General features: G+C 46.4%; 7 protein-coding genes and 1 pseudogene across 8 annotated transcripts; 3 read left to right on the forward strand and 5 right to left on the reverse strand.

Annotated features, from left to right (window-relative positions):
* Positions 1 to 9829: 9829 nt before the first annotated feature.
* Positions 9830 to 10240, reverse strand: LOC311322154 (histone H3.2; the record flags this gene model as incomplete). Its single annotated transcript, XM_084454191.1, has 1 exon — positions 9830 to 10240. The coding sequence occupies one exon, from the start codon at positions 10238 to 10240 to the stop codon at positions 9830 to 9832; it is 411 nt and encodes a 136-aa protein (XP_084310317.1).
* Positions 10241 to 10514: 274 nt separating this feature from the next.
* On the forward strand, positions 10515 to 10901 carry LOC311321942 (histone H2A-like; the record flags this gene model as incomplete). Its single annotated transcript, XM_084453957.1, has 1 exon — positions 10515 to 10901. The coding sequence occupies one exon, from the start codon at positions 10515 to 10517 to the stop codon at positions 10899 to 10901; it is 387 nt and encodes a 128-aa protein (XP_084310083.1).
* Positions 10902 to 12176: 1275 nt separating this feature from the next.
* Positions 12177 to 12791, reverse strand: LOC311321489 (histone H1-like; the record flags this gene model as incomplete). The annotated part of the gene is made up of 1 exon (XM_084453480.1): positions 12177 to 12791. One exon carries the CDS (start codon positions 12789 to 12791, stop codon positions 12177 to 12179), a length of 615 nt encoding a protein of 204 aa, XP_084309606.1.
* Positions 12792 to 16198: 3407 nt separating this feature from the next.
* Positions 16199 to 16576, forward strand: LOC311321497 (histone H2B-like; the record flags this gene model as incomplete). The annotated part of the gene is made up of 1 exon (XM_084453487.1): positions 16199 to 16576. One exon carries the CDS (start codon positions 16199 to 16201, stop codon positions 16574 to 16576), a length of 378 nt encoding a protein of 125 aa, XP_084309613.1.
* An 854-nt stretch (positions 16577 to 17430) lies between these two features.
* LOC311321499 (histone H4) lies at positions 17431 to 17742 on the reverse strand (the record flags this gene model as incomplete). Its single annotated transcript, XM_084453489.1, has 1 exon — positions 17431 to 17742. The coding sequence occupies one exon, from the start codon at positions 17740 to 17742 to the stop codon at positions 17431 to 17433; it is 312 nt and encodes a 103-aa protein (XP_084309615.1).
* Positions 17743 to 21297: 3555 nt separating this feature from the next.
* On the reverse strand, positions 21298 to 21708 carry LOC311321493 (histone H3.2; the record flags this gene model as incomplete). The annotated part of the gene is made up of 1 exon (XM_084453483.1): positions 21298 to 21708. One exon carries the CDS (start codon positions 21706 to 21708, stop codon positions 21298 to 21300), a length of 411 nt encoding a protein of 136 aa, XP_084309609.1.
* A 270-nt stretch (positions 21709 to 21978) lies between these two features.
* LOC311321496 (histone H2A-like) lies at positions 21979 to 22365 on the forward strand (the record flags this gene model as incomplete). Its single annotated transcript, XM_084453486.1, has 1 exon — positions 21979 to 22365. The coding sequence occupies one exon, from the start codon at positions 21979 to 21981 to the stop codon at positions 22363 to 22365; it is 387 nt and encodes a 128-aa protein (XP_084309612.1).
* Positions 22366 to 24478: 2113 nt separating this feature from the next.
* On the reverse strand, positions 24479 to 25065 carry LOC311321491 (histone H1-like; annotated as a pseudogene). The gene has a single exon. The product of its transcript is annotated as a histone H1-like (transcript).
* Between the last annotated feature and the right edge of the window lie 2617 nt (positions 25066 to 27682).

Below are 27682 nucleotides of genomic sequence, written 5' to 3' on the forward strand. Positions count from 1 at the left end.
TGAACCTACATTTTACTAACTTTGATATGTGACAGTATATAATCAGATCATTGCAGTTGTAATGTAGTGTCCTTGTATCTCAAACTGGAAATAAACCATTCATGCAATTAAGTTAACTTTTTATTTCCCATTCATTTCACTTCAATCACCATACTCATATTCATAGGATGTCCACCCTACAACATATTGCCAGTTGAACCCCAATGCACCCATCCTGCAGCTCTACTTTGATGATCTCCTGGCTGCAGCAGTGTCTGCACCACTTGACTGTGTTCCAGCTCTCCAAGAACACGATTACACGATCCAACATTAGGATACACAGCATCACACCTCATTGTTTCTTCACCAAAACCAAGCTTGATGCCTGTTAATTTGTTCTTCATTTTGTATTGTCACCCTCATTTTCCCAAGCTACCATTATGCATTGTTTTGTTTAACACGTGTGATGTATAAATCCAATGATCAATCATAACTACATCTAATGATCAATCATGACTTGTGTATTGTGTACTGTGTAATCCACACATCACTTTGTCCCAGTTTCACCTGTAACTTTGAAGGAAAAAGTGTGGATGCTTTGAAAGACCATTTCAAGTCCAGTGGAGGCCAAGCTACCCGTCAGTCAACAATTATTCAACACTCAGGATACAGTATATTTGACTGATTGAGCTCTAAGAAAGCACAGGTTAGTTGGTCGAAACATTTAATGAGGCATTTTAAGCAAACAAATGAAGCTAATAAAATTAAACATGCTGCAACACAAGACAAACAAAACAAACAAAGCTAAATGATCATTTCTTGGCGAGTGCCTCCAGTAGTGCCAAAAAGCGGTCCTCCCGCCTCTCCTCTCTTGACCGAGACTCATCCTCTCTCCTCCTGGCCTCCTCGTCTCTTCTCTCCTCCCTTGTAAGTTTTATTAGTCAGGTGCACATCATACAGGTATAATATGCACTGGAATGCAATTGCTAGCTCCCAAAAGTGCATAGTACAGTAAAAAATAGAAGTAATTAAGTAAAAGACACTAAAGATTTAAAAAAGAGTAAAAATACAGCACAATCTTGTTATACTGAGGGAGACTGGAGTAGTCCACACCATCTTGTATTTGTCATACCTTGTTCTGGCCACCTCCTCTCTCCTCCTGGCCTCCTCTTCTCTCCTCTCTCCTCCTGCTCTCCTGGTACCTCTCTTCCTCCCTAGCCCTGGCTGCCTCCTCTCTCCCCCTGGCCTCCTCATACCTTTGCCCCTCTAGTGCCTGCTGTCTTGCCTCTCTCTTTTCCGTCTCTCTAAGGTAGTCCAGTACCTGGCTACTGGACTGACCTCCCTCCCTCCTTCTCTTTCGTGGTGGTACAGCAGGACACTCGTCCTCCACAGGAATGGGATCAGACACAGAGGGAGTTGAGACTTCAACAGCCTCCTGGCTTGCTGATGAAATTAGCAATGGTGGGGTGATGGATGGCTTACTGCCCAATGCAGCATCCATCACCCCATACCATTTCCAGGAGGCTGCTGTTGCCTCCCCTCCCTCTGTGCTGACCCCTGTTTTAGGACACTTCAAATCCTGCAAATTAGATGACAGGATTAGTTAATGACACTAAAGCATAGTAAATGGCTAATCGAAGGCATACACACAACACTGGTGACTGACTTTCTATTTTAGTTTGAGGTTCTCCCATTTCTTTTTTATGGTGGCTGGTGTCACCTTCCCCTCCAAGCCAAGCTCAACCACAAACATCCTAAGGGGACAAGGAACATGCCCAGCAATGACAAATGCTCCTTTCATCACATTTCGTAAAATAGGGTCAAGTGTTACTCACTCAAACCCCTTTATTGCTGCATTTCTCTTCCCAGTGAACAGCTCCTCCTTCTCCATCCTCCACTGGATGAGTTGCTCAGTATGTTCATCTGTCCCTAACAAATTAATGATGTTTTCCAGTGAGACAAAGCAGTTGACTGACTAGTACTTCAACTACCTAGTTAACGTTAGCTAACTGACGTCCTGGATAGGCTCGTGCATTAACAGCAAACTATTTTCTGGTGAGCTGAATTGGTATGTCGTACCGTACATAGCTAGCTATACTGACTTGGCTTGCATTCTGCTTTTTGGCAAATTTGACGAATGATGAGAAGAGTGAGACGTAACGTTGTTAACTTCAGTGCACCACATAGCTAGCTAGCTAACTAGCTGGCTAGTTGATGTTACAGAAGTAAGTTACGCTAGTAGCTACCACTATAGATACCACTAGGCCACTGGCTGAGGTTATAGGTTTACATTTGCGCTCATTTATCCACTTAGCTTCGTGCAGCAATAGTATCTTTTAATGTTTCAATTATACACACAACACGAGTCGCTACAAATATGTAGTGACGTTACTGTACTAACACTTGAATGCGCTGCCGCTGCCGCTTGCACATCTGTCTGCGCGCCGCAGGATTCATAATAAAGCCTCCAGCGCGACTCGCACGTGACGTAATTTCCGCTGCGCACAGGATTGTGGGTCAGAATAGGCAGAGAAGACTGCTGGCGTGCATACTGCAAAAAACGACCGGATGTAGTATCACATCCTGGCATTTTTGCCATACTGCATGTGGCATACTATGTATTGGGACATACTACTTTCTGTTTTGGCATACTATATAGTAGGGTAGTAGGCGATTCGGAACGCAGCCTAGGTCTTCTCAGGCTTCAGTTGGCCTGTCAGCATTTAAGCTCATCACAGTTTTAGGAGTGACCAGTTCAGTTCTGGAGATGCTTTCCTTAGATCCATGGATCTCCTTCTTCTTAGTTCAGTCCGTATACTCCTGAAGACCTCATCAGCCTCAATAAAAATATTGTCCGTTGTCATTTTACAACGTGTTTTCCATATTCTAAAAACAGTTATACAAATACATATCCAAAATAATAAATGGGTTTCTTCAGTGCTGTCGAAGTTGTTATATAAGGTGCTTCTATGGCATGGTACCTTTAATCCTATGTCGCTCATTTTTTGCCATATTGTTTTGGATCTATCACAATCTATAAGAAGATGCCCAGTGGTTTCTTTTTTTATGTTGCAGGTTGGCATCGGACATCTTGTGGTCTTAACATTACAGCTCCATTTGACCACGTTTCTCGCAGGCAGTCTGCCGTTAACAGTGAGCCACATAACGTCCCTCACTGCTCCAGAGATGTGTTCAGAGTTCAGTATCTCCGCCAGACGTTCACTTTGCTCCTGTGAGCAGTCTTTAAAAATATTAGGCCCACCATAGAGGTATTCGGTAATACTGTGATAAATCACCTTATTTGACTGTGTGATCCAGTTAATATTCAGGTCTTTATATTTGTGAATAAAATCACCATAAGCCAGTAGCCTACATGATAAGGCTGGGACTCCCTGCGTTTACCCCTTAACCTTTGCCACTTATTCACCTCTCCCACCCAGGTGGCCTTTTGGGATATGCCTTTTGAGATGTTTTTGCAGAAGGCTACATTTAACTTCGCACCAACATCGACAGCACCGAGTCCTCCATTTTTCACACTTTTGTACATTAAAAACCTTTTTGTTACTTCTCTGTTGTTTCCCCAGATTAATTTCACACACATTTTGCTTATCCTTACCACGCTCGCATTGGGTGGTGGAAGGATTGTTGCAACAAAAAGCAGTTTGGATAAAACAAAAGTCTTTATTACACCTATCCGTGCACTATAACTAATTTCCCTGACCCCCCATGTATCTGTTACATCCAATATCTCTTTTTCCTTTCTGTCCCAATTTCGTTGGGCGCAGTCCTTATTACTGAAATATATGCCTAAGATTTTAACCTCCTCCTTCACCTCTAGGTCTATGTGCGGCCTCGCACTATCCTCTCCTATCCAGGTACACTCAGTTTTTGTGTGGTTTAATTGTGCGCCAGCAGCTTTTTCATAGAGGTAGAAGTGCTCTCTTATTATGTCCAACTCTCTCTGATTTTTTACAAAAACAGTCACATCGTCTGCGTAGGCAGTTACTTTGACCTTTGTGCCATTCATGTTTACTCCTTCAATTCTATTATCATTTCTTATTCGCTGTATAAGAGGACTGATTGCAATGACATAAAGAGCTGCGCTTAGCGGACAACCTTGCTTCACTCCCTTCTGGATGTTGATGTAGCCTACTCGGTCACACTTCCATTCACTTTAACAGCCACCTGAGACCTGGCATATAACATCTTAACCATGTTTATAAAATCATGGGGAAAGCCATATTTTAATAAAACCTTCCACATGTAGTCTCTGTTTATAAAATCAAATGCCTTCTTCTGGTCGAAGCCTACTATGAAAAAGCCAGGTTCGTCAGGCTTCGATACCATTTCCCTGATCATGTTTAAGTTATCCCACATAACTCGGCCTTTAATAGCACATGTTTGTTCTTTTTCAATTATGTGGTCTAGTATTTTACTTAATCTTGTCATTATAATTTTCGCCAAGATCTTATAATCGATGTTAGTAAGTGTGATCTGTCTCCAGTTACTGAGATCCTTTTCATCTCCTTTTTTGTAGATCATGGATACTATTCCCTGATAAAAGCTGTCATGCATTCCTGTCGGACTATTCAAACCCTCATTAAAGGCGGAGGCCAACAGATCAGCAATATCCTTGCTAAAAAATTGATAGAACTCAGTGGGGAGTCCGTCTGGGCCGGGTGACTTCCCTCGATTTAATAGGGAGATGGCCAGTTTGACTTCCTCTGGTGTGATGACCCTTATTAGTGAGGCACCATCGACAACATGCGTCGGCTTTCATTTCGAGAGGAAAACCTCCATACCTTCCACCCCACTAGACTTATCAGCTCCATACATTTTGCTAAAACTATCTACTATAACTTTCTTTATATCATGATCCGTATTAACAATTTTACCTTCACTATTTCTTAACGAATCTATGCATTTGTAGTCGCTCCTTTCCTTGTACATCTTGATTACTTTGTGTATATTTGCGGGTTCATCAAAAGCAATACCTGCATGCATTTTAATAGTATTTGAATATTCATTATTAAAATTCATTAACTTTTCCTTAATCTCCTCAATCTTTTTCTTCTTGCTCTGTCAATGGAACGCTCTTAGGTCTACATTTAATGTCAACAAAGAGTTTCATTAATTCCTTATATTCTTCATTTCGTTGTTTATTTAAGAATTTACATTTATAAATTAGGTGTCTCTTTAGACTGTTCTTCAACTCCTCCCATAACTCAACGCTTGTTTTTGTAAATATTCGTAAGTCTTTGACTCTTTCGATTTCCCTTCTGACACTCTTTAATATAACAGGGTCTTTGAGACAATTCACGTTCAGCTTCCAGCTATTTTGTCTTGGACTGGGGACACTATCAAAGCTAACTGATGCTCTTACAGCTAAGTGGTCCGAGTTTACCCACACCTCTGTTCTATATGACTGAACCTTAATTTTATCAGAGACATAGATCCTATCTATGCGTGTCTTGATTCTTTGATCAAAACGTGAGAAGCCCGCCTCATCTGGATAAATCTCCCTGAAAGCATCTTTCATTTTGAACATCTCGCATGTCTCTTTCAGAATCTTGCTTGTACGTGTTAGATTAAAAGGGGTTGTTGGTATGCGATCTTTAGCGTCTGTAACTGTATTAAAATCCCCCGCTAATACTATATTGTATCCACCACATAAGACCTCTTTTAGTTTGTGAAAAAGTCTGATCTTATCACTGCGGCTCTGGGATGTGTACACATTAATTAGGCGCAGTTTCTGCTTTCGTACAACACAATATTAACAGACGACCTGGTATTAATTCACGTTTTCGTAGTATTGCTATATTCTTAGTATTGAAAAATATACCGACTCCATCAGCTTTACTCCCAATAGACATTTCTACACAGCCATGAGTCCATAAGTCTGACTTTTTGAATATCTTCCACAGAATTCGAATGTAGTTCTTGAGTGAAAATCATTTCAGCACTACTGTTCTTTAAAACATTCAGCTTTGCCTCTCTATTCTTAACGGAATTTATCCCTCTTACATTTAATGTTGCTATATTAATAGCCATCATTAAGAAGAGAGGCCCTGTGACTTGCCACGAGTTCATGATAAATGAAATGGCTTCTTCCTGGGATCTCTATTCTTTCTGGGCTATTTACCCTTCGTTTTGGTCCCTGGAGACGTTCTCTCCCTCTTACCCAATACTGGGAAATTATCTGACGTAACATTCAGGAAAGGTGTGGACTCACCCCCCTCTCTTTCACTGCTGCTGTTCACTCCACAGGAATCATCGAGGCTGTTGTCATCGGGGTTCACTTGATAGCTAGGAAGGCTGCCTTGTGTAGCTCCTTCCTTACTACATAGCCCACCGGCTTCCTCTGCTGGGCCGCACAGTCGAGCCACGGCGTCATCCAACTCGGCGCGTAGGCTGGCTGTGTCATACACCATGCATGGCACCGGGTGGCTGGGAAAGCTGTCCTGGATGGTTCCCTGTACTGGTTGGCTGGTTTCCTGTGATAGCCACATCACGTCGTCGCTGTTGACCACTATGAAATCGGGGTCAGACTCTGCTGCTGATGGCGTCGCTGATGAGGATGGTGTCATTGCGTCTGCTCCTTCTGCCGCCGCTGTCTCCGCCGCCGCCTCTGCTGGATCTGCCGTCGCCGCTGTCTTCGGCACCGCCGCCGCTGTCGTCGCCACTGCCGCATCTGGATCAGATGCCGCCGTGGCCTCCGCCGCCTCTGGAGCCGCTGCCATCTCCGCCGCCGTCTCCACCGCCTCTGGAACCGCTATCGTCGCCGCTGATGTTCCTGGATCTGTCGCCTCTGGAACCGCTGTCGCCGCCGCCACTGATGTTCCTGGATCCGTCGCCTCCGCTGGTGCTGCTGCTGTCTCCGCTGGGGGCTGGTGGTTCTTCTGCGGTGCTGTGGCTGGGCCCTCCTCCGCTGCCGCCCTCGCCGCACGCTGATGGCTCGGTATGCGCTTGCGGGCTCCTGGTTCTGCCGTCGTGCTCTCTGTGCGTTGTCTGCCCTCAGGTGTTGGTGAGAACGCCGGGGCCGAGTGTCGCCCTCTCTCTGCTGCTGCTGGTCGCTGCTGGTTCTCTGCTGCTGCTGCGGCGCCTCCTGCTGCTCTCGCCCGATTACTATATGAAGACGGGCAGGTGAAGTAGCTATGGCCCTCGCCTTGACAAAGGGTGCAGGTCTCGGTGTTGGTGCACTGCTTCCCCTTGTGGCCGACTATTCCACAGCGCCAACACTTGACTAAAACGCAGTCCTTTACTTGGTGTGAAGTTGATTGGCAAATGTTAACCCCGCTGAATCTGTCCCGGGTAAGTAATCTTGCCGTTATATGGGCCGAGGGAGATGGAATTTGGCAGGGATGTGAGCCGCCCCTCGCCGTCACGGTTAAGTTTGACTCGGTAGCGCCGCACACCAAACCACAGCCCAAGGTTGTCCAAAAGTTTCTCCACCGGCCGCAGGATGGTAGGCTACAGTACCGGCGGAGGTAGTGTTCCACGCCATGGTCAGCGACCCTCGCGGTCCAGAACTTGGGATAATATGTCAGCTGGGACGGAGGAGTGCGACTCAAAATCCTTCCATTCCCCGTCTGCTCTATCTGCGAACAGGCCGAGGAATTTCCGCAAAGAGCGGTCAGTGTGGAAACTGAGCTCAAAGTCTCTCCTGGAGGGTAGCTCTATGAAGGAATAAACTTCGCTCACCTCGATCCAGGTCGTACTAAATAGACGTTGGCCAACAGTGTCTCGGGTGGGAGGCTCTCCCTTCCCGGTATAGCGTAACCTGACCCAGTGCCGTCCGGCCTGGTCGGGCAACATTTTCTTTATTTTTTTTACAAAACACCGTCTTTTGTTTGGCGTTTCTCCAAACGTGAGAAATGGGGGGGGGGGCGCAGACACCGCAAGGTGCTGCGGTCAATCTTATTTTTCGTTCCTGAAGCTCAAATAAATAAAGTTATGACTTTGCTGCCGGTTCGGGCATTTTTCTAGGTGTTGCTTCTCAGGAAGCGCTGTCTGGCCCTATCAGCCCAATTCTCCCCCTCTCTCGCTGTCTTCACCGCCGGCAGCTCTAAATCACCGCGAACGGCTCCCACCCCCCGATACCGGTGCAGACAATGCGGTTACAATGATCTGGTTCTGTATATGTAGCCTATCAGTCCCGTCTGACCGCTAGCCGCTACCTGAGACCCGCTCAGCTCCCGGCTCTGTCTATTTATGCGTTACCAGAGTCTCGGACAGAGTCCATGCGCGGGCACAGGTGCGGTTCATCAGTCTAATTCGGGGAGCCTGAGCCTCAACCCAACTCCTCCCCGTTTAGGTTTACCACACTATTATTGTTTATGTTGCTAGGCTACCTAGTTTGCGAAAGTTTACACACGTAGGCTATGTGCTGCGACTAAATAGTTATATGCTAAATATAAAAATAAAATAACCTTTCCAGATGAACTAGAATCTTACTTTATGGCGAATTATATGTCAGAACGCCAACTAACACCTCGGTGAATTTCTTGTCATTGAAATTGAGAGTTTAACATGTTTTTTGAATGATTTTTCAAGGTGCCCACCCACATCCATTGTATGACCAAAACGGTGGTAGAGCAATTCAGACTTTCTCAAAAGTGCTAGTTTTGCCAACTTTTTGATCTGAACCATTGTATATGATCATAAGTAACCTTAAAACAGGGCTAAACATGAGTATCCATCTTCTTTTCAGCTCTACAATTATTTGTTTAAATACAATTCCACTAGTGATGACCACATTGTCAGTGGACATCTTAGGCTACTATAGCCTACAAATTACCAAATACAACAGACCTTTATATTGCTCATCAATAGGCTACTGTTTTTTCTCCATAAAAACAGTTCCACAATTATTCCATAAAAAAACAGTTTCTGGTTCTACTCTAATGGGCATACCGATGTTCTGAATAGCTTTCCAGACCTCTTTAGACCTTGCAGCATGGAGTCATGTTCTCACAAATCACTGCCAAGTTCCATCCCAGTTCTAGCTCATGTACAGCCGCTGGTAATTTGGTCCCCAAGTAGGCCTAGGGCAAGGTCATTTTTTACATTTTACAAAGTGCAACTATAGGCCTACTGATATTATTTTCATATATACAAGCGTTAAAATAGCAAAACATAGAAGACATAGGGGTTGCCGAAAGGCAGGTGCCACAGTCAACAGTGAGTTGATGGAAATCCATCTGTACCAGAATGTAGGCTAATTTGTAACTACAGCCACTAGAGGAAGCTAAAGGGCTTTTTTGTTCCTCGTGACTTTTCCGCTTTGTGGTATTTTATAGGTAGGCTTTTAAGCTTTTTAAATAGCCCAACTGTAACATACCCACAATGCAGGTGTGAAAAGTCAACATTTACCTCATTTCGCGGTGGGTTTCCCATCAAGTTAAAATAGCCGTTCAATCTATCAAATGTTTAAAGTCTGTTGTCGCTTACGTCATACGCTCAACAAGGCATGTTGCCAGTGCTTGAATAAACCATTTAGAAGGCATGTTCATACTTCCGAGTCTGTAATCAAAGTCTGGATCTGGAAGGGACTCAACTATGACTTGGAAGTATTAAGTTGTTTTCGTGGGGGTCAAAAAATGTCAGTACAGGAGAAATCCATGGCTGGATGTAATGTCAGTGTATAAAAATAAGTCTTGTATAATGCTGTAACGTGGATTTCAAGACTGATGAATGGACAGTCTAGAAGAAATAGCAGTCCAAACTACCCCCATCAGGACGCATTTGACTGTGCAGATTACAATGGGAACACATTGGCTTTATGAGATAATGAGGTGGCTCTTAAAAGAGCCTTTGGGGAAGTTGAAATGATAAAGCAACTCTGGCCAAGTTAGGCGCGCTCACCGCGAATGCGGCGGGCCAACTGGATGTCCTTGGGCATGATGGTCACTCTCTTGGCGTGGATGGCGCACAGGTTGGTGTCCTCGAACAAGCCGACCAGGTATGCCTCGCTGGCCTCCTGCAGTGCCATCACAGCAGAGCTCTGGAAGCGCAAGTCGGTCTTAAAGTCCTGGGCGATTTCCCTCACCAGGCGCTGGAAGGGCAACTTGCGGATCAAGAGCTCAGTTGACTTCTGATAACGACGGATCTCTCTTAGAGCTACTGTGCCGGGCCTGTAACGATGGGGCTTCTTCACGCCGCCGGTGGCTGGTGCACTCTTACGAGCCGCCTTGGTGGCGAGCTGCTTCCTCGGGGCTTTGCCACCGGTGGATTTGCGGGCGGTCTGCTTGGTTCTGGCCATGATATGAGCTTTCTTCTACACGAGGGGAAAATAACGCTTTGGAAAAGGCAATGTGCCATTTTATAACGTCCGCAGCCGTGCGCTGATTGGACGGCCTCTCTGTGCGACTTCATTGGCTGGCTATCGCCTCCTTCTCCCCATTGGAACATTTACATGGAGCCTGGGATTGGATAAGCCGACAAAGGCTAAAGAGCGCCACTTTACGCAAGGTATCAAAATCCGACCGCAGTATCACATCATTCTAATTCTGAAGTCCCTACTCAGACATTGAAAAATGAGCGGACGCGGTAAGACAGGAGGCAAAGCAAGGGCCAAGGCCAAGACTCGATCATCCCGTGCCGGTCTCCAGTTCCCAGTGGGTCGTGTTCACAGACTCCTCCGTAAAGGCAACTATGCCCAGCGTGTGGGAGCCGGTGCACCGGTCTACCTGGCCGCTGTGCTCGAGTACCTGACTGCTGAAATCCTGGAGTTGGCCGGCAACGCTGCCCGCGACAACAAGAAGACTCGTATCATTCCCCGTCACCTCCAGCTGGCTGTCCGCAACGACGAGGAGCTCAACAAACTTCTCGGAGGCGTGACGATCGCCCAGGGCGGCGTGCTGCCCAACATCCAGGCAGTGCTTCTCCCCAAGAAGACCGAGAAGGCTGTCAAAGCCAAGTGAAGTCGCCACTGACGTGAATTCTCTCAATAATCCCAAAGGCTCTTTTAAGAGCCACCTACTTCTATCCTTAAAAGCGCAAAGTGTATTTCCATTGTCCTCTGGAATGCGTTTCCATCATCCTCGTGTTCTCCGTTACTTGCGACTACGTGGGCCACCTCCCGAGTTGAGGCACATTCGCCCACATGAGACTCCTGCAAGAAGGAGTCTCGCTTGAAATCTAGCTAATTCAGTCTGATTTGAAGTTGTTGAAGACGTGTTTGGATTGTTAGTTAAAGTTATTCGACGGACGTTGCCGGCTGCAGGTTTTACAGCATGTTATACCGTTATTTGGCATAGTTGTATTATTCTCGACTTATCTTGTGATAGTTTTAATTTAAAACGTGTTTAATTGAAACGCTTCGTGTTGCCTGTGTATGAAGTGTGCTGCATGAATGACCTAGTTTGTCCTCCCTAATAAATAGACATCCCTGTATAAATGGCTTGATCTCCTCGTAGACTTATACAATAATGGACAGAAAAGAGCAACAGGGCTATTAACCTACTCCCTCCTTTCCCTGGTTTCATGCACACCATCAAACTACAATGATTCTGTTTGATCTGTAAAGACCAACAAATTAAAAAAAATTATTACCTACCGCTGTGCCACTTAACCCCAACTCAAAACATTGTACGTCGCTTTAGACTTAGAGAGAATGCATGCATGTCTATGGGCGTTTCTCAAAATACAGTTTTACTAATTATTTTAGTTTGTAATTTCAATAATGTATAACCCTACAAAGTAGGCCTACGTATCACGTTGGAGCGAGTCGGGACGGAATTTGGCCACAATGCAAAGGGTCACAGCATGGCGGCGATCAGCTCTGATCATCAGTCCTGATCCTTACGAACGCGCCCACGGCCTGCGCTGCTCCGCCGCTCTCTCACTACTCCTCTCATTTCAGGCGCCAAAAAGACAATGTTGAATAAACTACGCGTCGATCTGATCCCCGTGCACGCCAGTTGACCATGAACATGCATCAGATAATGAGTTTTACCCTACAGTTGAAATTCATAGCCTCCCATTACCAGTGTTGTGGAAGTGTATTATAATGAAACACCAGCGTGTACAGCACGTTTTCAGTACCATTAGATTAAGTGCTTTATATCGGAATTATTACTGTTGGATGTGCGCCCGCGTGAATTCGGTGGCCATACATGGAGATGCGCTTTTATGGAGTTGGTTGGGTGGCTCTTAAAAGAGCCTTTGTAATAGTAAAGAGGACAGAAAGAAGACGTTTACTTCTTCTTGGGGGCTGCCTTCTTCGCCTTGGCAGCCCTGGGCTTGGCAGCTTTGGGCTTGACGGCCTTCTTGGGGCTCTTGGCTGGGGCTTTTTTGGGTGTCGCGGGCTTCTTGGCCTTTTTGGGGCTCTTTGCCACCTTCTTAGCTGCGGGCTTCTTGGCTTTCTTGGGAGATTTCTTGGCAGCTGCAGGCTTCTTAGCCACGACCTTTTTGGGCTTCTTGGCTACAGCGGGCTTCTTGGCGGCTACCTGCTTGACCTTCGGGGCGGCGGGCTTCTTAGCTGGCTTCTTTACCTTCGCCTCGGCTGCTTTGTTGATCTTGAAAGAACCGGAGGCGCCAGTTCCTTTGGTCTGTACCAAAGTGCCCTTGGTGACGAGGCTCTTGACGGCGATCTTGACGCGGGAGTTGTTCTTCTCCACGTCGTAGCCGCCGGCAGCCAGTGCCTTCTTGACCGCTGCCAGGGAGACACCGCTCCTCTCCTTGGAGGCGGAAACAGCCGTGACGATCAGCTCGGCGACGCTGGGTCCCACTTTCTTGGGCTTGGCTGCTGCCTTCTTCTTGGGTGCCTTGGCCGGAGCGGCGGCTGCGGGAGCTGGGGCGACTTCTGCCATGTCTGTCTTGAGTTTGCTCTGCGGCATCACACACGTACTGTATGTCGGTCTTGCTGACTGTGAGTCCTCGACGCTGCGAGGGCTTGGCCTTAAACGCGCCATGAGAACCGTGTGGACTCAGCTCCACCACCGAGGAGCTCTCGGTTACCAAAATGATGTTCCTCCTGTGTTTTCTCCTGGTGTATAAAGGGCTAAAAATCAAAGTTGGAGTGGAGCACAAGTCCGAAAGCGAATGTGACAGCGAGCAGCCTATTTGTCGTTCGAAATAAAGTTGTTTGGGTGGCGGCGGCCTCGTCTGTTTATTCGCTACCGGGTAAAAACACCGCCGTTGATCTCTCGGATGGAGCCGTGCGTACTAGGTTTCCAGTGGCATTTGACTCCTAAAATGTCTAAAAGTGCATGCGATTATGGACAGAAATCGTTGCCCAGTGAGCCAAGTTGTCTGGCAAGGGGCTAAAATGATTTAGGGTACACAGAAGTGGTGCCGATGTTTTTAAACGGGGTCTCTTTTGGGGTGCGTAAAGCACTGCGTTGAAACTGGGGCGGAGACCTGGTCCCTATCTTGCTGGTGTCTGCCCGTGTGTGTGAGGCTACCTTTCTCTCCCTCCCTGGGTGATTCACATTTGGATTACCTGCAGAATGAATCCCCCTGGTCTTTTGGACTGTCTGTCGCCTATTACGCCCCTCGTCTGGGGCAATGTCCTCGTTTGTTTGGTAGGCCTAGCCTATGCAGTGAGGTGCCGCGCAGAATCTCTCTCCGTTTAGATTGTGTCACAGCCTATTGTCCCCATTTAATAACCACATTTCTTGACGAAACAGGTGAAATAATGCTTCAATAAAAAAAAAGGCTAATAACCACAAAAGCATCCATATTTCAAAACATTAGGCTACATTTTGTTATAGGATTGCAAAAAGTGAAACGCAACTATCACAACACACACTCGTCGTTTTCTTTTTACTGAATTTGATGACCTAGCTATAACAATATCTCAATCGCATCTTGAGTAGGCTAGGCTATTGTGTCATTATAGACAAAGCAGGAGCCCAGTCGTCTAGCATAGCCTAGCCTATCCTATAGCAGCCCATGTAGTGAAGATAGGCCTAGCCTACATGGAAGGAAATGTAGGCGATTATTGTTGAGTGATCTGAGCAATTAGCTCTTTCTGGGCTGTGTGATTTTGGGATTCTAAACTAGCCTACCTGATGTGAATAGACGTGGTCGAGGCAGAATTAAATAAATATGGCTTAGTTTCTAGAAACGTTTATCTCAAGCAAGATTGTGTTCTTGAGCAAAGTAGGCTATTTACCCTACAGGGAATAACAAGATAAGTTACTAAGCGGGAACTGCTAAGAATCAATCGCCTATACCATGGTAGACTATTGCGACATGAGTAGAAACGTAAATTGCATTTGTGACAAAACTAAATGGGAGCCAAGAGGGCGAAAGCAGGAAACAATTAGGCATATTGCGTATTTTAAACTCCCATAGGGCCATTGTGATTTCATTCAAATGTAGTGAACATTTTGTCTTAAACTATACTTAGAACACTTTGTCAATACAATCAAATTCAGATGAAGAAACTCCAGAATCCAGAGGGGATCAACAGAGGGTGTTTGCTTCAACAAGAGCAAATAAGTCTCCGTGAGTGTCCTGCAGGAGAGATGACCTTCGCACACAGGCCTAACAGTTCATCTATGTGTCTATCAGTTGTCACAGGCTGCTTCCATCAGTTGTCACAGGTGACTTTTCAGATTTATGGTCCATCTTATTAAAAGTTAGGGCAGTGCCTTCTGCCCAATACTGTTCATTCAGCTGTCTGGTGCCTGATCTACACCTTATCAGGTCCACTTTCTGTGGGCCACTGTCATCCCTCCCTGTCCACTCTTCAAAGACTCTATTCATTACAAACTTAAGTTTTAATATCCTTTGTTCAAGTCCTAATTTATATGACTGTCATATGGTCCCTCAATTCCTAGTCCTTACGCACTACCTTAGCACCCTAGTCTGGTGTCCTTAGTCTGCCCTACGTCTACTCTGTGACAGCCAAGGCCCAGCTTCTGATTTGCACACAGGGCCTAATCTGCCAGTGTTGAATCATCTATCATTGAGATACAAAGAGTGCACAGGCTATAGTTTATTTCTAAGGCATGTGAAGACTACCGAAAACTTCTAAATTCACCACAATAGCCTATAGGCACCTGCAAATAAATCGCTACACTCAGTCAAGCACAGCTATCTACGATGCAATAGTGAATGACGTCTACGCTGGAATATTCTTATTTTCTAGGCTACGCAGCCTGTCTTGACATTGATGACTGTGAACAAGTCATTAAAAGAATATGGGGAACAGGACTGTCAGAACAACTGGCTGCTGATATCAGTGAGGAGTGATAGCGGTGAGAGCGGTAGTGTGCAGTGGTGCTTTTATGGAAATACCCCAAAATGCCCAATGCCAATATGGAGGCCTGGGCCCAATGATGACAGGACTTTTAGGGGGCTGGAATTTCAGAGGAAACAAGGGAGGCCAAGAACATCCTGGCACAGAATTGTGAGCTCGGAACTAAAAATGGCGACCTAACTTGGGACAAGGTACAACATGCTGCACAGGACAGGACCAGATGGAAACAGATAGATGGATAGATAGTAGATAGATAGCCTTATGTTCCTCAAGGACTGAAGAGGATTAAGCAAGGAATAACAATCCAACTGCAGACCATGTCCTTTTGTTAGTGTGACCATAGCTACCTACCAAACTGCTTTGGTGTAGGCTACTTGTGTGCATATCAGGGTTTGTCGTTCACCATATTTTGAGAAAGCTGTCCTGTGATGTGTCATGTTAGGTTCAACACTGACCTGAGAATCAACCAGGCTAAGGGCTTCAAAATTCACAAAACTCATCGCCAATTACCTATGTATTTAACTAAAAAATTTAATTTAAATTCTACGTAGGCTACTGTGTTCTAGGAATCATTATTAAACACCAACTTTATTTTCCGCAAATAGTCTACTATTATTTTGCCTGCAGTGACGTCACGCACTACTCGTCCATGCCAATCGGAGGTGGAAACAAACGTGGGTTGGAGGTGTAAACAAAGGGGAAAGTGTCCGTATGTGTGTCTCAAATAATTCATTTTCCCCATAGGGATTTTGGACTACACCCCACAATGGCGGCAATGCTACAGCCAATAAAGTGACGTCAGACCTCACGACCGACAGCTGGGAAAGTGGGGAGCTCCTGAGCATGCGCGGTCAATTTGGTTCGTTGGGTAAACGAGGGCGTCAGAGCTCAACGCAGATAATTACGGGAGCCTTGCCTAAATATTTGCATACTCCCCGTACATATACTGGGTGACTACGCGCCGTTAGGCACATTTCGTTCTTTAGAAGCAACGAGACATAAAGAAAAATGCCCGAACCTGCCGCGAAGTCCGCGCCCAAGAAGGGCTCCAAGAAAGCCGTCTCTAAAACCGCTGCCAAAGGCGGCAAGAAGCGCAGAAAGTCGAGGAAGGAGAGCTACGCCATCTACGTGTACAAAGTCTTGAAGCAGGTCCACCCCGACACTGGCATTTCCTCCAAGGCCATGGGGATCATGAATTCCTTTGTGAACGACATCTTCGAGCGCATTGCCGGAGAGTCCTCTCGCCTGGCTCACTACAACAAGCGTTCAACCATCACCTCCCGGGAGATCCAGACCGCCGTGCGCCTGCTGCTCCCCGGTGAGCTGGCCAAGCACGCCGTGTCCGAGGGCACCAAGGCAGTGACCAAGTACACCAGCTCCAAGTAAAGAGGCGGCTTTCCACGGCTCCAATCTACCCAAAGGCTCTTTTAAGAGCCACCCACATTTTCTATGAAATAATGCAATTCCATGGTGCTAGTCTTTATATATATTTTTCGAATATGTGTGCTCGCGATAAATGCTGTAATTTGTCCCCGAATGTGTCATCACCATCTCGAGATCAATAGTTGTCTAAGCGTGGGACAGCCACTCCTTCGGTAGCCGATCACGAAATATGACAAAGTGCTGTGATTCTAGTCTTGGTAGGCTAGCCTAGTGCGGTGGGATTGGACCCTGGTGGGGTCGAATTTGTTGTTGGGGGACCAGCCATTGCCTGGTAGCCAGACTCGGCGAAAAATGAATTGTGAAAATAAAATAAAGGAACTGCCAACCGCCCAGAACGAGGAGCGGGGCTGGAGTAGCCCATTTCCCTTGGAACTCCAGCAAATCAATTCATTTTAACAGATCACTTTTACTAATCCCAGTCTGAATAACGGCGAAAACGTATTTTCCATTGAGAAACTCTTCCCCTAGCGCATACTCCTGTTCTTTAATTGCTCTTTTGAGTCAATTTCTGCAACAACTGCACTTACCTGAGTTTATTATTCTAACGTTAATGTCCCGTGGGCTTGATTCTGTAGTGGTAAATAGCCTACACCGTGTAAGGCGTAATATGGAGCTTTTTAAAATAAAATGTAATATAGGATATTGTGCTTGTATTTAAAATAGGCCATTTACAATGAGCTTTTAATTTTCAATGTTTGAGCTTCATTCGACATGGAGACACGGCTTTTAATTGCAGATGTGGGTGGCTCTTAAAAGAGCCGTTGGGTTGGTGGAATACAGACGAGGAGAGAAACCGCTTATCCGCCGAAGCCGTACAGGGTGCGTCCCTGGCGCTTCAGAGCGTAGACCACATCCATGGCGGTGACGGTCTTTCTCTTGGCGTGCTCGGTGTAGGTCACTGCGTCACGGATGACGTTCTCCAAGAACACCTTCAGCACACCGCGGGTTTCTTCGTAGATCAGGCCAGAAATACGCTTCACGCCACCACGACGAGCCAGACGACGGATCGCAGGCTTGGTGATGCCCTGGATGTTGTCACGAAGAACCTTACGATGGCGTTTGGCGCCTCCCTTGCCGAGTCCTTTTCCTCCCTTACCGCGGCCTGACATTTTTCAAACTTCCGTTATCGACTGAGATCTACTAAGTAGTTGGTTAGACTGTTCTTTCAGAATCGTGGCATGTCTATTATATCGTGAATGCGGATGTGATTGAACACAGTGGGCGCTCTTTTCTGCCTGGGTGGAGCTTCACTAGATACAACCTCCAACCTCAGCCCAATTCAAGCAGCAAGTCCTCACTGTTCACACTTCTCACAGCAAGGTAATGGGTGGGAACAGTAGCTGGTTAACCCCGCCCCAAACCACTCCCCCACTGGACTAGCTGTCATTATCTGTCATTATCTGTCAGTGGTGGTTTGATGGGCTTTTCAATGACAATGTTGGCTAGAAAGCTTACTAAAAAGTAATACATTAAATTGATTAAAGGCAGCGTTCTGAATTCTTTTCTATATAGTTATATGCACAATGCCCATGTATTATTCTATGAATAGTTCCAAAAATGTTTACAGGCCATTCTGCCCGAACCTGTAGAGCCCCTGTAGCAGGGAAGATGAATGTCAATAAACATGATCAAATTGGACATTTCTATTGTCCAGACTACGATAGGCCTCAGTGGGGTTTGGGACGAGTGGCGGTTCTACGGGGTGGCACGGGGTGGCAGAGGTGCCACTTCAGAGAAATGCCTTGCCACCCCAGTTGCCACCCTAACTTTGTTTGTTGTTGCTCTATGTTTAAAATGTTCAAATGTTCTGTCAAGTTTGACAATGTGAAATATGTGATAGAGCTCAACCACATGACTGGTGTAGTTATTCTAAACTCTGCCCCCTCAACATGGAACACTTTACAGAACCCGCTTAAACTCCAGGACAGAATCACGCTAAATGAATTCAAAAGTGCTGTAAAGGCTATAGAAACCGAATCTATTGGTAGTTGTAATTATTAACTGATCGTCATATGAACTATTACTGATTTTGAGCTTTGAGCTAGTCTTGTTAACATTTGTTGTCATTGTTGTAGCGGTTGTTATTGTTGTTTTTTGTTTTGTTCATTGTGTATCGTAACCTTTATGTCTAGTTGTGTATTGTAGCCTTCATGTCTTTTTTCAGGAAACTGTGTTGCTGCCTCTCTTGGCCAGGATTCTCTTGTAAAAGAGATTTTAATCTCAATGAGTTTTTAACCTGGTTAAATAAAGGTATAAAAAAAAAAACTTAAAAAAACCCTCTTTGGTGCACATACTGAGGCGGGGGGTATCTAGCTTCACATCAACGTTTGCTAGCTAGCAGTAGTGAAATGAGACAACTGTTTCCCTCAGCGTGCGCTGTTGTCAAATGGTAGCCTGCTAAACAATTAGCTAGCATTAATGAAATGAGACCATGGTTGTCCTCAGCGCGCGCTGTTGTCAATAAACGTTACAAAAGGAATGTAGGAGCTCACAGAAACAAGTTGCAATGCAAAGTTGTGTAGCTAGCTACAGTCAGTAGCACAGTAGGTGTGCTACGTTAACAAGTGAGACAATAATGAGGCTGTCATAGTGAGATGGGGATAGGTTGAAAGGACGGTGTGTATGTGTGCTGTGTTTAGAATAAATCACGAAATCTACAACAGCAAAAGTTGATTGCTTATTGCCAAGCAAAACCCATAGCTTGCTATCTTAGCTCATAAATCGAGTACCCAGTACAATGTATGGCATGGCTTTAACCCCCCCTTTTCTTGAATACTGTAGGTCCAGCAGATGCAAAAGTGAAAAGGAAGGAGAAAAGTGGTGGCATGGCCAGCTTTTTTCAACCCCAAAAAACAAACACAGGAGGGGAGTCAGACAAAGGCGAAGAGCCTTTGGAGAGTAAGGGACAGGAGAACAGTCAAGGAAGAGAAGAGAAAAGCACAAGTAAGGGAGGAATGAGCAATGAAGAAGAACTGAGTAATGACTGTGAAGAACAAAACACCAGAGACCGAGACAGAGCCATTGAGAGAGAAGAAAGTGACTCAGAAAGAGGGGGAGAGCAGAACAGTGATGAAGAGAGGGACAATGATGGACAGACCGACAGGAGCAGTGGCACTCAGATCCATACTACTAAGTCCAGCTGGACCTCATGGTACAGTATATTAGTTCACTGTTAACAGATTTCTATATAACAACATGGCTTTCATGTTCTCGGATATTGGCTAGTGTAGCTTGTGGAGTTGGGTTCTACTGTAGCCTACATGTTCAGAATTGTGCATGGTTTAGGCCAGGGACGGACTGGGACAAAAATTCAGCCCTGGCATCTTGGCCCAGACCGGCCCACAGGACTGGACTGGGTGAATATTTCCTACCGGGAAATGTAGCCCCAGTCGGCCCACTAGCCGAGCCGACGCGTGAAATGGAGCACCTTCAGTTTCGTTTTGTTGACGGGGGGGGGGGGGGGGGGGGGGGGGGTGCTGCTGCGCGATTTGTTGACGGGGGGGGGGGTGCTGCTGCGCGATTTGTTGACGGGGGGGGGGGGGGGGGGGGGGGTGCTGCTGCGCGATTTGTTGACGGGGGGGGGGGGGGGTGCTGCTGAGGCTCTCTAGCGGCCCACGCAAATGACACCTGAAACTAACAGAGGGAGGGGTGGGGCCTACATATGATTGGGCCAGCCCAGTGTCAGTATAGAAAATGGACCAATGGGCCGCTGTCCCTGCTCTATGGGCCGTTCGTTATCTCGTTTTTTTTGATCGGCCCACAAGTAGGTCCGGCCCACCGGGCATTTGCCCGGTACGCCACATGGCCAGTCCGGCCCTGGTTTAGGCTGATGTTGAAGTTAATGCAAGGTGCTTCACACTAGGCTGTGAGTGGGCGAATGGGATTTTTTATTAAGACAGTTGAATTGTTTTGTAAGTACTGATACAGTAGTAAATGAATTGCCCTAATAGCTTCTTTTCTCTCATTTCAGAAGTATCGAAATATAAAACTGATGGACCGATGCAGCCACATCTGAACGCCTTTCCACAAACCTTATGGGGAGGGGCAAGATGATCTTTCCACAGTGAATGGTATAAAGAGCATCCCAGGCTGGAATATTCTCAATCCAAACATGACATTTTGCCTTTTCAAATGCCCCTAGAAGAGTATTTACGCATCTGAAAATGTATATTCCAATTGGAAAAAGGCCACTTTTAGGGAAAGTGGGTTTAAATAGTCCACCTGTTACATTTACAACGCAGGAGGACAAAGACAAAAAAAAACTTAATCTCACTTTTCTGTGGTTTTCCCATCACGTTAAAATAGATTAAACGGTTACTCAATTGTTTAAATCACCTAATACGCTAAACAAAGCATGTTACTAGTGTTTGAATAAAGCATTTGAAACCATGTTGATACTTTCTCTGAGGCTGTAATCAAATGCTGGAAGGGACTAAACTTTCATAAAGTTAGGTCAATGTACAAAAATATTTGCTTTGTATAGCCCAAGTGTCAGAACGGTGGCGAATGGACAGTGTAGGAGAACTAGCAGTCCAAACTACTCCTATTAGGACGCACTAGACTGCGCAGGTTGCATTAGGAACACATTGGCTTTATTATTAGAGATAATGAGGTGGCTCTTAAAAGAGCCTTTTGGGAATGTTGATAAAGCAACTCGGACCAATTTAGGCGCGTTCTCCACGAATGCGGCGGGCCAACTGGATGTCCTTGGGCATGATGGTTACCCTCTTGGCGTGAATGGCGCACAGGTTGGTGTCCTCGAAGAGGCCGACCAGGTATGCCTCGCTGGCCTCCTGCAGTGCCATCACAGCAGAGCTCTGGAAGCGCAAGTCGGTCTTGAAGTCTTGAGCGATTTCCCTCACCAGGCGCTGGAAGGGCAACTTGCGAATCAATAGCTCGGTTGACTTCTGGTAACGACGGATCTCTCTCAGGGCTACTGTGCCGGGCCTGTAACGATGGGGCTTCTTCACGCCGCCGGTGGCTGGTGCACTCTTACGAGCCGCCTTGGTGGCAAGCTGCTTCCTCGGGGCTTTGCCACCGGTGGATTTGCGGGCGGTCTGCTTGGTTCTAGCCATTTTGTCCACTTTTTTCTACAGTGTCTAAGTTGACGCTTTTGAACCGGTAGTGTGCCGTTTTATAACGTCCGCAGCCGTGCGCTGATTGGACGGCCTCTCTGGGCGACTTCATTGGCTGGCTATCGCCTCTTTCTCCCCATTGGACATTAACATGGAGCCTGGGATTGGATAAGGCGACAAAGGCAAAAGAGCGCCACTTTACGTAAGGTATAAAAATCCGACCGCAGTGGTACAACGCCACTCAGTTTCTGAAACACTTCGATACTGAACATGAGTGGAAGAGGGAAAACAGGAGGCAAAGCAAGGGCCAAGGCCAAGACACGATCATCTCGCGCCGGTCTCCAGTTTCCCGTGGGTCGTGTTCACAGACTTCTCCGTAAGGGCAACTATGCCCATCGTGTGGGAGCCGGTGCACCGGTCTACCTGGCCGCTGTGCTCGAGTACCTGACTGCTGAGATCCTGGAGTTGGCCGGCAACGCTGCCCGCGACAACAAGAAGAGTCGTATCATCCCCCGCCACCTTCAGCTGGCTGTCCGCAACGACGAGGAGCTCAACAAACTTCTCGGAGGTGTGACGATCGCCCAGGGCGGCGTGCTGCCCAACATCCAGGCGGTGCTTCTCCCCAAGAAGACCGAGAAGGCTGTCAAAGCCAAGTGAAGTCTCCACTGAAGCGAACTCTCCCAATAATCCCAAAGGCTCTTTTAAGAGCCACCCACTTCAATCCTTAAAAGCGGAAAGTGTATTTCCATTGTCCTTTAAAATGTTATTTCATCACCCTCTCGTGTGCTCCGTTACTTAGTCCTACGACGGGGGTTTATAACTATATGAACTAAAATTAATGTTCAGGGTGATTTGCAATTCATGCGCACATTTTTAAGTTCAGACGTCTTTGGATTGTTTAAAAGGAAGTGCAACGTGCTTCGCATGTTATACAGTTATTGGCCATGGCTGTATACTTAACTTACGGTGTGATTGTTTTAATTAAAAAAACAATTGAATCGCTTCCTGTAGCCTGTGTATGAAGTGCGCTACATGAATGACACTTAGTTTGTCATGTCTGTTTGTCCTCCCTTATAAATAGACGTTCCTTTATAAATGTCTTGGATCTCGGGGGCACCGGCGTCAGCCATTAAACCTCTGGAACTTGTCCAGAAAGCTGCTGCTCGCCTGGTGTTCAACCACCCCAAGTTCTCCCACACAACTTCCCTTCTCCGTTCCCTACACTGGCTCCCTGTAGCGGCTCGCATCCAGTTTAAAACTCTGGCGCTAACCTACAGGGCAATGAAAGGAACAGCCCCCTCCTACCTCCAGGCCATGGTCAAACCCTACATCCCCTCCCGACCACTACGCTCTGCTACCTCAGGGCGACTGGTTGCCCCGTCACTCCGAGGCTCCTGCGGTCGATCGACACGGTCACGGCTCTTCTCTGTCCTGGCCCCGCAGTGGTGGAATGAGCTGCCCACTGATGTCAGGACAGCAGAGTCGCTGCCCATCTTTCGTCGCAGGCTCAAAACTCATCTCTTCAAGAAGTACTACAACAATCCTCCCACCTAAGCACTTATTATATTATATTGCACTGTACTTTAGATTGTGATTCTTGCACTTTGCTTCAGCACTAGATTATGCTCTTAGTCACTTGTTTGTTTTAGAAAGAAGATGCACTTGTGAGTTCTGGCAAGTAGTAGTACATTGGCTCTTCCTACGTTAAATGCAATTATTGTTAGTCGCTTTGGATAAAAGCGTCTGCTAAATGACTGTAATGTAATGTAATGTAATCTCCTGATAGACCTCCATCCTGTACGAAATTATTGACAAAAGAGCGACAGCTCTATCCCAATCAGGCCCAACAGACTAGGGCTACTATTAGCCTACTCCCTCCTTTGCCTGGTGTCATGCACACCATGAGCTGCACGCTGTCAAACACAATGATCCCGTTTGATCTGTAAAAGACCAACAAATAATATCTTACCTTCCGCTGTGTAACATAACCCCAACTATAGCTCAAAACATTGTACGTCGCTTTAGATAAATTGCATGCTAAATAACCCAATTGCATACGGAGACAAGGAACTACAGGGTCAGACACTGGTCCCTTTTGAGTTTAAAATTCAGCCCTCTACAGACGGATACAGGTGAAATTAGCATAGGGTCACACGGCTCAAGTCTGTTTATGCCTTAATCTCAGGCCACTTACATTACCATCAGAGGGCCCAGAGAGAATGAATGCATGCCAGCGTTTCTCAAAAGGCCTTTTTACAAATTATTTCAATAACTTATTAAACAAATGTCAATACTCTCTTAGATAAAGTACGTATCACGATGGATCGAGTCGGACGTTAATTTAGCCACAATGCAAGGGCCACACCATTGCGGCGATCGGCACTGATCATGGACCGAACGAGCCCAGCTGCCCACGGCCAGCGCCTGTCCCCCACTCTATTGCTCATTTCATGTGCCGAAGACAAATGTTGAATAAACCAAGCGTCGATCTGAGCACTATGCACAGTTAACCATGCACACGCACGTTTTATCCTACAGTTGAAATCCCTAGCCTCCCCTTATCAGTGCTATTAAAGTGTATTATACCGAAACATGAGCGAGTCTAGAACAAATTTTCAGCACCATGAGATTTATCTCAGACTTAGGTGCTTTATAAAGGAAGTGTGCGCCCGCGTGAATCCGATGGTCATACATGGACATACGCTTTTATGGAGAGGGGTGGTGGCTCTTAAAAGAGCCTTTGTAATGGTACAGAGGACGGAAAGAACTCTTACTTCTTCTTGGGGGCTGCCTTCTTAGCCTTGGCAGCCTTGAGCTTGGCAGCTTTGGGCTTGACGGCCTTCTTGGGGCTCTTGGCTGGGGCTTTATTGGGTGCCGCGGGCTTCTTGGCCTTTTTGGGGCTCTTTGTCGCCTTCTTAGCTGCTGCTGCTGGCTTCTTGGCTTTCTTGGGAGATTTCTTGGCGGCTGCAGGCTTCTTAGCCACGGCCTTTTTAGGCTTCTTGGCTGCAGCAGGCTTCTTAGCTGGCTTCTTTGCCTTCGCCTCGGCGGCCTTGTTGATCTTGAAAGAACCGGAGGCGCCAGTTCCTTTGGTCTGTACCAAAGTGCCCTTGGTGACGAGGCTCTTGACGGCGATCTTAACGCGGGAGTTGTTCTTCTCCACGTCGTAGCCGCCGGCAACCAGGGCCTTCTTGAGCGCTGCCAGGGAGACACCGCTCCTCTCCTTGGAGGCGGAAACAGCATTGACGATCAGCTCGCCGACGCTGGGTCCCACTTTTATTTCTGGGGCTTGGCTGCTGCCTTCTTCTTGGGTGCCTTGGCCGGGGCGGCGGCTGCGGGAGCTGGGGCGACTTCTGCCATGTCTGTCTTCACTTTGCTCTGCGGAATCACACACGTAGGCCTACTGTATGTCGGTCCTGCTGACTGTGAGTCCTCGATGCTGCGAGGGGTTGGCCTTAAAACGCGCAATGAGAACCGTGTGGTTCACCACCGAGCAGCTCTCGGTTACCAAAAATGATGTTCCTCTTGTGTTTTCTCCTGGTGAATAAGAGTCTAAAAATCAAAGTTGGAGTGGAGCACAAGTCCGAAAGCGAATGTGACAGCGAGCAGCCTATTTGTCGTTCGAAATGAAGTTGTTTGGGTAGCGGCGGCCTCGTCTGTTTATTCGCGACCGGGTGAAAACACCGCCGATGATCTCTCGGATGAAGCCGTGCGCACTAGGTTTCCAGTGGCAGTTGACTCCTAAAATGTCTAAAAGTGCATGCGATTATGGACAGGAATCGTTGCCCAGTGAGCCAAGTCGCCTGCAAGGGGCTAAAATGATTTAGGGTAGGCTACACAGAAGCGGTGCCTATGTTTTTAAACGGAGTCTCTTTTGGGGTGCGTAAAGCACAGCGTTGAAATTGGGGCTGAGATCCCTATCAAGCTGGTGTCTGCCCGTGTGTGTGAGGCTACCTTTCTCTCCCTCCCTGGGTGATTCACATTTGGATTACCTGCAGAATGAATTCCCCTGGTCTTTTGGACTGTCTGTCGCCTATTACGCCCCTCGTCTGGGGCAATGTCCTCGTTTGTTTGGTAGGCCTAGCCTATGCAGTGAGGTGCCGCGCAGAATCTCTCTCCGTTTAGATTGTGTCACAGGCTATTGTCCCCATTTAATAACCACATTTCTTGACGAAACAGGTGAAATAATGCTTCAATAAAAAAAAAAAGGCTAATAAGCACAAAAGCATCCATATTTCAAAACATTAGGCTACATTTTGTTATAGGATTGCAAAAAGTGAAACGCAACTATCACAACACACACTCGTCGTTTTCTTTTTACTGAATTTGATGACCTAGCTATAACAATATCTCAATCGCATCTTGAGTAGGCTAGGCTATTGTGTCATTATAGACAAAGCAGGAGCCCAGTCGTCTAGCATAGCCTAGCCTATCCTATAGCAGCCCATGTAGTGAAGATAGGCCTAGCCTACATGGAAGGAAATGTAGGCGATTATTGTTGAGTGATCTGAGCAATTAGCTCTTTCTGGTCTGTGTGATTTTGGGATTCTAAACTAACCTACATGATGTGAATAGACGTGGTCGAGGCAGAATTAAATAAATATGGCTTAGTTTCTAGAAAACTAGAAAACTAGTGTTCTTGAGCAAAGTATTTACCCTCCAGGGAATAACAAGATAAGTGACTAAGCGGGAACTGCTAAGAATCAATCGCCTATACCATGGTAGACTATTGCGACATGAGTAGAAACGTAAATTGCATTTGTGACAAAACTAAATGGGAGCCAAGAGGGCGAAAGCAGGAAACAATTAGGCATATTGCGTATTTTAAACTCCCATAGGGCCATTGTGATTTCATTCAAATGTAGTGAACATTTTGTCTTAAACTATAGGCTACTTAGAACACTTTGTCAATACAATCAAATTCAGATGAAGAAACTCCAGAATCCAGAGGTGATCAACAGAGGGTGTTTGCTTCAACAAGAGCAAATAAGTCTCCGTGAGTGTCCTGCAGGAGAGATGACCTTCGCACACAGGCCTAACAGTTCATCTCTGTGTCTATCAGTTGTCACAGGCTGCTTCCATCAGTTGTCACAGGTGACTTTTCAGATTTATGGTCCATCTTATTAAAAGTTAGGGCAGTGCCTTCTGCCCAATACTGTTCATTCAGCTGTCTGGTGCCTGATCTACACCTTATCATGTCCACTTTCTGTGGGCCACTGTCATCCCTCCCTGTCCACTCTTCAAAGACTCTATTCATTACAAACTTAAGTTTTAATATCCTTTGTTCAAGTCCTAATTTATATGACTGTCATATGGTCCCTCAATTCCTAGTCCTTACGCACTACCTTAGCACCCTAGTCTGGTGTCCTTAGTCTGCCCTACGTCTACTCTGTGACAGCCAAGGCCCAGCTTCTGATTTGCACACAGGGCCTAATCTGCCAGTGTTGAATCATCTATCATTGAGATACAAAGAGTGCACAGGCTATAGTTTATTTCTAAGGCATGTGAAGACTACCGAAAACTTCTAAAATTCACCACAATAGCCTATAGGCACCTGCAAATAAATCGCTACACTCAGTCAAGCACAGCTATCTACGATGCAATAGTGAATGACGTCTACGCTGGAATATTCTTATTTTCTAGGCTACGCAGCCTGTCTTGACATTGATGACTGTGAACAAGTCATTAAAAGAATATGGGGAACAGACCTGTCAGAACAACTGGCTGCTGATATCAGTGAGGAGTGATAGCGGTGAGAGCGGTAGTGTGCAGTGGTGCTTTTATGGAAATACCCCAAAATGCCCAATGCCAATATGGAGGCCTGGGCCCAATGATGACAGGACTCTTAGGGGGCTGGAATTTCAGAGGAAACAAGGGAGGCCAAGAACATCCTGGCACAGAATTGTGAGCTCTGAACTAAAAATGGCGACCTAACTTGGGACAAGGTACAACATGCTGCACAGGACAGGACCAGATG

The sequence above is a fragment of the Borostomias antarcticus genome (assembly GCF_949987555.1).
Source record: "Borostomias antarcticus genome assembly, chromosome: 19".
NCBI classification, from domain to species: domain Eukaryota; kingdom Metazoa; phylum Chordata; class Actinopteri; order Stomiiformes; family Stomiidae; genus Borostomias; species Borostomias antarcticus.